The sequence below is a fragment of the Paramormyrops kingsleyae genome, chromosome 9, assembly GCF_048594095.1.
Source record: "Paramormyrops kingsleyae isolate MSU_618 chromosome 9, PKINGS_0.4, whole genome shotgun sequence".
Lineage (NCBI taxonomy): Eukaryota > Metazoa > Chordata > Actinopteri > Osteoglossiformes > Mormyridae > Paramormyrops > Paramormyrops kingsleyae.
Genome location: NC_132805.1, coordinates 36,380,127 through 36,391,787, shown reverse-complemented (window position 1 = coordinate 36,391,787; position 11,661 = coordinate 36,380,127). Strand labels below are relative to the sequence as shown.

Genomic DNA, 11,661 nt, shown 5'->3' with positions numbered 1-11,661 from the left:
CACTACCCTCTTTTACTTGTAATATTGTCAGTTGCTGTTTGATTTCTTGCCAACGGTTTAAAGTTTCCTATCAAAAGAGGCTTCATTTGCCCTGTTTAGCCTGTTAACGGTGCTCGCTTAGAATTGGGTTGAAAATAGCTTTAAGCTCCGTGTTTTTAGAGTAACCTACACCAAAGCTGGAGTGCAGACCAGACCCAAGTTGTTTACGTAACGTTCTTCAGCCGATTTTCTCAAGCTAAACCTCTTTACTAAATATTTGGGGGTATCTGCTTGGATAAGGCAACGAACTCAAGGGCAACGAGAGCAACGCTGAGACTGGAAGCGTCCGCTCATCAGCCCGCCCGTTTACGCTCCCTGTTCGTATGATAATGGACGTCGTATGAGACTCTTGGCAAGAGATGCGCAAACATTTTCGGGGTTCTGATGTTTCAGTGGCAGGTTTAGGTTCTAATTATTTAATGTGAAACAGCAGCAACAAAGGTTACTTTTAGTACAACTGTAAATTCCCTTATGTGTAATATTGATTTATCAAGGAGCGTATATTAAAGATAAAAAGCAGTGAAATGCGTTACAAGAGGCGAATCCACCATAGAAATGGCTGTTCCAATAAAAGTCCCCCAGCCCTGAAATACAAAGTGCAGGGCTGCTTTCAGGCAGTCCCATTGTGTGTCTCTTGGGGAAAGCTCGCTGTCTGCGTGCGCACTGAATAATCGAAAATATTTCCCATTTATTTTCGAAGCCATTTATTCATTTTCCAACCCTGTGCATTAAAAAAAACACCATTTCGAACACGAACAGGTCACAACACCGCCTATTGTTACTGTCCCATTTTAGGTTTTGCATCATTTACATTCAAGGTGTTTTATAAGAGCCTCGGTGGGGTATGTGGCACCGTAGGGTACCGGTCCCATACACTACAGCTCCCGACACTCCGCCTGCGCTTCATGTATATGCATAAGGCGTTTCTGCAGTGAGCTCCTGGATATCGATGTGTTTTAAGGAGGTGGCTCTGCCTTCCGCCGAGGCTGGCAGCATCCAAACGCACTCGGCGCTTTAAGCAGCATCTCGATGCGGAGGCTGCACGGACATCCTAATGGCAACCAGCAAGGGGAGATGCACTAACCAGACGGCTGGAGCGCATTCACCCATGTATCTCACCTGCTGTTTTCTTTAGCGACAAAGGTTTCCTGATTTTTTTTTGTTCTCTTATTTTGGGACGAATTGTTTTTACAACGGCACAGCTATGATGACCGTGAGATGGGGGATTTCATTTTTATGCGTCTACGGAGCGATGTGTATCGTTCATTCCGACAATTCGAACCTTCACATAGGTAATGCCATTTTTCGCTATAAAATATGGTGGAAATACGTTAATGAAAGGCAGTGGGAATGTAAATATTAAACAGCATATAAAATCGGAAAGATGTACCCATATGATTTACGACGTAAACACCTTTTAAAATACGCATGTCGGTACAACGCGAAATGACAGCCTTACATTCGGATATGGTTGTTTTTTAGTGAGATGGATTCCCAGCCATTATTCGGCTTATCTGTTATGTGGCGTTTGTGTACATTTTCGGCGACGCGCTTTAGCGGTTCCGTTTTCATCCGCAAGGACGAAACGAAAGAAATGTGTTATTTTTTGCTTTTAAAGGTGACGCCTTGTCAGGAGAGAAGGCTGGCGAGGACGCCGGCGGCGCTTTCGGGAAGGAGAACACCGTTCCTGTGCGGCTAATTTACAGCATGGACAACGGCAGTCAGATCACGAATGACGTGCTGAGCACCAGGATAACAGCGAGTCCGGACCCACAACAGGTACGGCGCATCTCTCACCCAGAGCGCCGCTTCTGTTCAGTCGGGCTGTATATCTGTCCTTGGAGGCGATCTGCTTTTTGGAATTTTGTTTTTGTATCAAAACACCCCCGCGAAGCCCTCAAACCCGGCATCTGGGAACCTCATGTGCCGCGTTTTTTATTATTGTGATCGGTCGGGGGTATTAGGACAGTCCCGACCCTCTGAATTCGCCATGAATTCGTTGCGATTAATTGATTTTTTAGTGATACGTGTGGCTTTAGGCTGGATGTGTACCCAAACCATGCGTGTTGGCAGTTGGTGGTTATGATTTTACACAAAGGACTTGCTTTATACAGAGGTGTCAGATGGGCCTTGTAAACAAAAGAACGAGACGGGAAAAAGCAATGTAACAGCAAATATAGGCTAGTATATATCATATATGCAGCGCATGTATACATAAACTGTATTTACTGAGATACATGCATAATGTACACAAGTGAGAGGAAGTAGACTGTATTGCTTCTGGTTGTATAGACTGTTTTCTCTCTCTCTCACACACACACACACACACACTCATACGTGTATGTATGTGTGAGATATGTAATTGTGTCATACAATACATGCGTCAGTTTATTTTCTCCATGTACCATTGTTGCTCATTATACGTCCCAGTATTCAGTTTGAACCCAATCATTCATTATTTAATAGCATTTGACGTCCGGTTTCTCATTTTATTCCCATTACTTTCTTTTTATATTAATTACAAATAGGGTTTTATCGCTGTGGTTTGACTGTATTTGCGGTGTTTTACGTATTAATGGGACCCAGTGTTTGGGTTGTTTAAACTCCGGTTACCTCGTGTTACCTCAGTAACATGTTACTGTCAGAAAATATGACTAAAGTGAACGAATCACAAAATGTACGAATCTGAAATATTGATAATAATTGCAATAGTTGGCGCACTCTAATACCAGACCGGCCACTAGAACATTACAGCCCTTGAAGCAGAGGATTCCCCTGCCGTGCGTTGTATGCAAGTGTTGTAGTCTTGTTCAGTGTGAACAAAGCCATTGTGAAGAAGCCTTTCCCCACCACCCCACCCCCTTTTTTTTTTTTTAATAAATCCCGCTTGCTGGGGGTCAGGGTGGTTCGGGGCTGGGTTGGGGGGTGGGTTGTGCTTACTTGGCGCAGCTTGTCTGAAAACTGCGCATAATAGAAGTATTACTCCTTTGTGCTGCCTGAAAGATAGGAGAGCAGGACCAGCGGGGTTGTTTACATCTAGTCTCCTGGGATTTTTAAAAATGTCTCTATATGTATGTATGTATGTATGTATGTATGTGTGTGTGTGTATGTGTGTGTGTGTGTGTGTGCGCGCGCGCGCGCGCGTGTGTGTACAAAAACCTTAGGCAGTCAAAGAAAATGTTCAGGCTCTTTATCTGGGTAGGAAGTGTATATTTGCTCAGAAAAACAACGCAAATGAACATTAGAACATTTGCAAACTAACAGTAACACAATGAGAAATGAATTAGGGTTTCTTCTGTTCTCGAAAAAGGTACTGGATGGTATCTTGTTGGATATCGAGGCGAACCTAACGTATTTTGAAGGGTATATCAGCCATGTTATGTATTTGTTAAATTTTACCATCATCTCGATCAATCAATCAATCAATAAATCAATCAATTAATTAAATTAAATTAATTCAATAACTGGTTGCGGCATCCATTAAACAAACGGGGTGAATTAATCATCTAGTCAAAAAATACACTGGTGTGTCGGACGGTTGATGCAAACACTGAGGTGACTTTAGTAGAGGTTTGGAAGTGGCGAAGCTGACACACGTTGACAGACATAATATCATATTTTTACAACAACATGATGATCATTTGAACATAATTTTCTTTGCCTAAGACATTTGCACACACAAACGCACGTTTGTACTGTATATACACATATATATATACGCGTGTGTTTGTGTGTGTGTTTATATATTTATATTAGCTGGAAACACAGAAGTATGAGTCAGGTTTTTTAATTCGTACGATGTGCTTTGTGGATGATTAAAGAGTACGTGATTAAAATCCATCCGTAAGATAACCTGTGTGGTTTTTCCCACAGGCAGCTGGTTGATATTTATAGCAAAGCCTTTAATAGTAAATGCTGAAATGGCAAAGCGAGGTTGTCTTTTAGGGTTTATGCATAATGAGCACATTTTCATTTGGGGTATCTTCAATTTTCCGACCTTTACCTGTTCGTCTCGTGCAGTTTTCGCTTTCATGTGCTGCCGCTCCGCCCCGCAGCCTGAACGCGCCGCTTCCCCTTTCAACCTGCTTCGTAATTAATGAGGTTTGATTGGGCGTTTACAAAAGAATTATCTTCGAGTTCCGTCTAACCGCCAGTTAATGTTTAGGGGGACTGTCGTGTTATGGGACAACTTGATATTTTTCATTTGTTTGTAGCAATTATGTAAAGTAGAATTAAACTTCAAGTGGTTTAATCAATAATTTGCTCAGTTGCTTGTTTGGGATCCTGCGATGTATAAAAGATAAAAGAAACAAAAAGAAATAGTAATGATTCATAAGTACTGAATGTTAGAATATGTGTGTTTATAGGCTATATGTATGTATCCATGTCAAACTGTGATCAGGGGACAGCTGACATCTCATCACACAGCATGTCCAATTGGTTGGAGAATAGAATTTGGGTATAATTATGTGTTCCATCCATCCATCCATCCATTCTGCAAACCACACAACCAGAAAATGATCATGATTGTTCTTAGCCATGTAAAGCCTTCAGGATCTAATCTCTCCTGATGCTTCCTGTGTAAACTGCCTGGTATTGCACAAGTAACCCAAAATATTGCAGGCACTGTGATGCTCCTTTAAAAAGAAGGAAGAGGGTTCCCCCTTAATGAATTAACACACCAAACAAATGCCTAGTCTACAAATACCAACCTCTCTCTGACTAAGCGCTTTGTGCATTCTTGTTTTGGAACCTCGGTGTTGTAGCGGTAGCTTGCGTGTTTCGTGGGGTTTATATATGTCAGTATTTGCATAAGCTGACGTCGGCATCTCGGCATGATTTGGGCTATTTGCACTGGATGTGGCAGGGCAATGGTTCAGAGTGTTTTAATGGTTATTCCCCAGTACCATGTGGCAGCTCCACCAGTGAACCGGCCTCATTTTATCCTGTCACTTCTCGTGTGAGGGGAACGGATATTTCTCAGATACCTCTCGGCGTGTCATATGCTGAGCTACCAGCTAAAAAAAGTCGTTTGGTGGTGTTATGTCAGAACGTGGGTGTACAGGTTTCTTTTTCTTTTTTTTCCCCGTGTTCCCCTAAGGGACAGACATTAGATCGTTATTATACGAACGTTCAATGCGGCTTCTCTTAAGTCAGCACTCGATGAGGAATGCTGAAGGACTCAGCTGTAATGCAATGTCTGGCTCTGCTCTCCGGTGTTAAGTTCTGATTAGCACGCTATTTATCTTAATTGCATTTTGAGTGTTCAGAGAAGATCTGGTTTCTGTCTGCTGCTGTGCTGATGCATCATGGGATATCAGATCGTCCTGCGCCCGCACTCAGTGCTGCTATATTATCAGGGTTTGTTTAAAGTCATCTTAAAGGACAAACGTAATAATCTTAGATTTAAATGTGCATTACTCTGGATATCTTTTCCCGTGGCTCTAAATGGAAGAGAATGCTTTGGTGAGTGTCTGGGACCTTTCTGAAGGCTTGTTACTTGACTGCAGATGTATAAGAAAACATTTGAAGGACAAAGCAGGCTCTGAACTTTAGGTCCCCTGAGGTCATGTCTTGTGGGACAATGGAATCAGGAGGCTGTAACAACAGCCGCCATCCTGCTCCAGTGCAGTAAGGAGGCTGATCCACCATGACAGCTGCACGATATGCCAAAATGACGTTGTGCGACACGGTCACTGCAGCTCTCAGCCCCCACCCCCTTCCATTTTGAATGGCACTGAACAGGCTTTCTGCCAATAGACACCCTGGGTTTGCTTTCAGGGAGATGCTTGGGCCCATTTGTTGGCCGATTGTCGATTTTGGGATAGCGCTCCTTCACTTTTGGCAAATTAAAAACCACGTTGGCCGCTGGTGTGAAGCACAATCATAAATATGGAAGTTTCAAAACTTTTCTAAAAATGTGCTGACAGCCCTTTCAGGCCCGGAGTGATTTCGGTTGCATGCATCACTTATGGCTTTTAAAATGCGCAGGGTTTTACGAAGCCCATCAGAAGACCATTATCCCATTAGTTATTATTCTCAGTGAACATCAGGGTCTCGTCCTGTCTTCAGTCCTGCTGCTAAATCCCTGCTGCTGTCCCCTCTTCCTCCACAGATGACCCACGTGGCTCATGCAAGCTTTCAGTTGGACGCCTTTGGGGAAACGTTTATCCTGGATGTGGAGCTGAACCAGTAAGTATGCCCAAGCAAGCACCAGTCGCCAGACCGACCTTTGCGGAGTGTCTGTGTGGTGATCGCTCGGCTGTGAGAACCTGTTCTTCCTCCTGGGACACGGGGAGCTTTTTGTGTGTCAGACGACAGGAATGGCATGCAGCACCAAAGATGCTAACGTTAATGATGCTAACGATCTTAATGATGCTAGCGATGCTGACAATAATAAACATGACGCTCCAGAGGAGCCGGAGGCACGTAGGTGGGGTGAGGACGAGCTGGCGGTCGGCCGCGTGCGGCACCCCCCTTTCAGGCCTCGCCCATAAATATGGGAATACTGGTGCCCTTCAAACTCAACAGTTAGCGAGATGCTGCACTGCCCTGCGTGTGGCTTTAAACGCTGCCCCAGTGCCGGACACCACGCCGGAGCTTACGTGCAGCCACGTCGCACTGAAATATCGATCGCATGGCTCCTGATGGAATAAAACGCGCTTCCCATGCTGACCAAAGTGCTTGCGTGCTTTTGGCTAAAGTGCTGACTTCCTCCTGTTAAACGGTAGAGCAGTGCATTCTGGGATACCCAGAGTCAGGGGATATTGGATCAGAGGAGAAGAGGTGGAGGAAGATACCGGTAAAAACTAGTCATGCTTCGTAATAACAACAATCAGTTAATACAAGAACAATGTGCTAATTACAGTATTATCATCGTCATCATCGTTTGTGTGTTTAGACACGCCCTTGTTCAGGAAGCCGCAAAGCATTCTCCATTTTATTAACGCAGATTGTAAGTGTGTAAGTGATAACGATCCTTCTAATAGCAAAATGCTTTTTGTGCAGTCACACAATGTGTTATGTAATAGTGCTGGAAAGCATACAAAAGCAGTTTCTTTAATTTGGATCCAGTCGGAACCCCCCCGGGTCCCACCACCCATCTTTTGTGACATTCGTGGGACTGTAAGCTGTGTAATTGCACAGTGGAATTCCGGGGTGTTTCTGATGACATTCTGGATGGAGAACGCCCCCCCAGGACACTGGCAGCCACTCCTGCCATCCAGGGGGGGTCGTCAGTCACTGAGGAACCCGTCCACTTGGGGTCCACGATCGCGATGAAGACTGGACTGTGGGTCCTGGTAGGCTGTGTCTACCATCCTGTCCTGTGGTGTAAAGTCTCTGAGGGATTTTTCCAGATCCTTCTGTGCTTCACCAATTCCTGTCTGATCGAGCCAAACCTTGTGGGCTGTGTGTGTCAGGCTGGGGCTTGTTGAATGAGCCGACCTGGGTCTTGGCATCTAACACTGTGATCTGATTTTCCCACACGGATTGAATACTGGGAAATCTGCATCTAAAGCTTTCAAGCAAAGGAGCTGGGAAGCTTCTCTCAAAGATGGATTTCTCAGCTTCACTTAGGAATGAGTGTTTCTCAGCTTCACTTAGTGATGAGTGTTTCTCAGCTACACTTAGTGATGAGTGTTACTAAGCTTCACTTAGTGATGAGTGTTACTAAGCTTCGCTTAGCAATGTTTCTCAGCTTTGCTTTGTAATGGGTGCTTCTTCTCAGCTTCACTTAGAGATGTATGTTTCTCAGCCTGGCTTTGTAATGGGTGCTTCTTCTCAGCTTTGCTTAGAGATGTGTGTTTCTCAGCTTCACTTAGAGATGTGTTTCTCAGCTTTGCTTTGTAATGGGTGCTTCTTCTCAGCTTCGCTTTGAGAGGTGTGTTTCTCAGCTTTGCTTTGTAATGGGTGCTTCTTCTCAGCTTCGCTTAGAGATGTGTGTTTCTCAGCTTCACCTATAAATGAGTCTCTCAGCTTTGCTTGTTTAAGGATGGCTGCTTTCTGTGTTATTATTTTGTGCCTGTGATCCAGTTCCCTTGGGCTTCTCCTGTCCCCAATCCATTGCTCATTTTTGCTTATTAATAAATGCAGTGAGATTTTTCAGAGTTGTTTTTTAATTAGGCCCCTCCTCAGAGTGTGATTTCTCCCATTAACTGAGGCGGGTGAGGATGCGCCTCTGCTTGCTTATTGATGGTGTGTCTTGCACCCCCCCCGCCCCCCCCCCCCCCCCCCATACGCACACACGGCGTCCCATCCTGCAATGCATTTCAGTGAATGATTAATGTTTCCGTGAGACTGAAGCGGCTCTCAGATAGGGACCCCAACCCCCCCACCATTCCGGGCCCCTGTCCGGACACACCAAAGGGGTCCTTGCGGCACACTGTAATTATGTTCCAAGGGGAAGTGAACAGCTTGTGCGCTAATGTTCACCGTGACGTCCTGGGGTTGCGTGGACAGCTGGCCGAAATAACTGGGTTTGTTCCTCCCCTGTCATAACCGAGCGACTGTCTGGTGCGGCTTTTATGTTCTGTTAGTAATTCACAGATTGCAGTTTGTATGTAAATTCAGTTTTTAAATTTATTTTCTTAATCAGCTGCTCATTTTTTCACAAAAATTGATGGTGTCTAATGGGGAGTTTCCTGGAACGGCACCATAGGTGTCCAGTGATCTGCATGGATTTGTATATACATGTACGTGTGTGTGTTAAACACGTGGAATGTGATACAGGAAGAACGTGGCCCCATCGGTGATGGGGGCAAGAAGGGGGTCCTGTTGTAAACATGCTCGGGAGGTGAGGGACTGTAATATATTGTAATATATGTGTATGTGCAGGATGCATCCATCAAAATACAGCGTTCAGCTTGGCAGAAGGTGGGGGCGGAGCAGTGGGGGAGGGGGTCGTATCACGGGGGAAGGGCCGCAAATTGTGGGAACCTATTGCCTCATTTCAAATCACTGAAACAGTACCGTTCTGTTTCGGCACCTGGTTCTGTTCAGTACCCAAGTTCCATTCAGGTTCCCCTTGAGGCTTGAATCCGTGCATTGGCCTAATTCCTCTGGGGTCAAAAGCAAGGAAAACAGAGGGACCAACAGTGTGGTGGGTCAGGCGAGAGCTTCAAATATAATTCCAGTGCATTTGCAGTGTGTTTTCCATTTTGATTGTCTCCATTGAGAAAGCAGCGGTGGCTTTCAGGAGAGGATATCCATTCGTAATGACCAGTCAGCATCTCACAGCCAGCTCTGGATGCCCCTTTCCTGCTCCTGCTCCTTTGCCTTCTGTGCAGGTTTGCATGCCGTCTGGCAGGTGGTACAAACATGCAGTTATCGCAGGCTAGCAAACTCACCTCATGTATAATTTACTGGGGGGGGGAGGGGAAGACCTGCTTTATGGCTGAGATAATGAGTGCATGCTGGTGAGCATCCTTTCTGCACCCTTGAGTGGGTGAGCTATGGGTGAGGGGGGGTATTTGTCTGCAAGGGGGGTGAACATCACCGTGGAAGGAGCAGAATGACAAGGCTTCTGAGGATGGTGGCAGAAAGCAACAGGACATCGGGGGGTGATAGGGGGGGGGGGTAGGGGGGCGATAGGGGGGAGGGGCAACCTACACCTGAGCCCCTTGATCCCAGAAGTCCCTGGTCTCTCATAACCTCCCCACCCCCCATCTGTGATGAAGGCTGTCCCCCTCCCTGCCACTCCCTCATCCGCCTGCGGTTGAGCGTGTGTGTGCATGTGTGTGTGTCTGTACTTCCAATTAAAGAGAGAGTGAGAGAAGGAAAGCAGGCCTGAGAGAGAGGAGAGAGGGGTGGTCGTCCCCCAGACACCTTTAGGGCACATTTTATTTGACCACCTACCCGTCACCAGATAGCTCTTCTGGGGGGGGGGGGGATTCTCTGCTGAGTTCCTTCCTATATTATTTTGATCTGAGTCTTGGTGCCCCTAGGTTCCCGTAAGCAGAAAGGCAAAATTTGATATTTCCCAGGAAGTTGCTGGAGTGAGCTGCCCCCCCAGAAGCAATGAGGGAGCGTCTGTGAGCAACAGCCAGCCCCCAGCATTCATCGGGAACAGCCCATCCTGGTTTATTTGTGGTTTGTGGAAGGGGGGGACACTTACTCCGGAAGAGACGTTAGGAGGTGTGAAAGTGGCTTGCCAGCGCCTGCTGTTCCCTGACGCTCCCCTTCACGGTCATGCAGGGCCACTCGATCCGGACCCCGATCGGCTCCCAAACCTGTTTGGTAATGGATGACAGCCCAGTAGGTGGGGCAGGCACCCTGGGGAAAATGGGCGTCTTCTGTATGTGTTTGTGCCAAATCATTGGGTCCCCCACATTTAGAAATCCAGAACCCAGCCAAAGTGCCAGAACTTTAGGATTCTCCAGCAGAACCAGACCCACGGAGAGAAATGACCTGCTCGATGTTTTTAAGGGGAAACATCAGGCTATAGTTTTCTAACAAATGATTTTTCTTTTTACCCATAGCGAAAAGGAACATGCATATTTGTCCTATGCCTGGATTTGACTGGCGGTTCTGTCCCACAGAGAGCAGGGTCCAGTCTGGCTCGTTCTCAGCCTCCAGCTTTTTGGTTTTCAGATCCCGTCTCCAGTCGCGTCCACTGGGTCATTGTTCTGCGTGCTTTTGGGCTCTGTTGCCCATAGCGACAGCAGACATCGGAGGCTGTGCCTTGTGTGCTGGTTTATGTGGCCGGTCAGTGTACCGGGGTCAGTGCTGAGTGAGTCCGGGGGGTGTATGGGGCAAACGGAGAACCCTTATTTACCCCGACGCCATCTTAATTCCTCCCCGGGCCTCCTGTTTACCAGACGCCGTGCTTTCAGAGTGATGTGTGTGCAGCCACTTCCAAAGTGGTACCTGCTGTGTGTAGGGGGGGCTGGCTGGGGGTCATGGGGAAGCCACCCGGGACTGGGGTGTCGTTGGGATCGCTGGGAATACTCCAGCAACCTCACCCTGTCGCCATTTTGCTTAATAGGGCAGGCCGGATATTGAAAAGAATTTTTGTTATGTAACTGACTTTAAAGGCAAAGGGTATTTTCCTCCAAGCGAAATGTGTTTTTGTGGGGGGGGGGGGGGGGGGGCTCTTAAGATTTATTTCCTTGGCCTGCATTCATGCTGACGTTCTGCAGCTACCTTCTGCTCTGGCCTGGGTGTCAGGCTCTGAGTGCCAGCCCATAGAATCCAGCAGATACGGCTGAGCTCTTCCCATTAATGCCGTGGGGGAGCAGGGGACTGTCCCAGAGTCTGTCAGCGGGCAGGAAGCCGGCTGTAAGCGCTTCCAGATCCGAGCGCCGATCGGAGGTCATGTGACAGCCAAGGTGGGGGGGGAGGGTGTACGAGAAGGGGGCTAGGGATGTGGTCCCAAATGGGCCAGGGGAGCGGAGAAGCATCCACAGAGTCATGGCGGGGAGGGGGCCATGATTAATGAAGGAACAAGTTGTGTTGTTCCCTGTGAATAAGGCCAGTAAGAGATTCAGCCACTGCTGATTCAGCAAGGCTGGGTCTAACCCAGGTGTGTGGGAGTGTGTGTGTGTGTGTGTGTGTGTGTGTGTGTGTGTCTCACTGGAGGGGTTTCCAGTGCAGGTTTGTCTGTGTTTGGGGGGTTGTGACTTT

At 46.9% G+C, this 11,661-nt stretch overlaps 1 protein-coding gene across 8 annotated transcripts in view; it reads left to right on the top strand.

Moving 5' to 3' along the window:
• The first annotated feature begins 874 nt into the window (after window positions 1–874).
• The window catches only part of adam22 (ADAM metallopeptidase domain 22), a 52,789-nt gene continuing 42,002 nt past the window's right edge, over window positions 875–11,661 (top strand). For 3 of the 8 annotated variants that reach the window (XR_002842070.2, XM_023844521.2, XM_072716927.1), the window contains exons 1-3: window positions 876–1,331; window positions 1,658–1,818; window positions 6,155–6,231. Coding sequence is in view for 7 of the 8 variants with exons in the window: in XM_023844521.2 (XP_023700289.2) it covers window positions 1,244–1,331; window positions 1,658–1,818; window positions 6,155–6,231 (326 nt within the window). In the remaining variant the exon portion in view is untranslated. Of the gene's footprint in view, window positions 1,332–1,657; window positions 1,819–6,154; window positions 6,232–11,661 lie in introns of all 8 variants that reach the window. The other 5 variants (XM_023844519.2, XM_072716928.1, XM_023844520.2 and 2 more) reach the window with 5 other exon arrangements.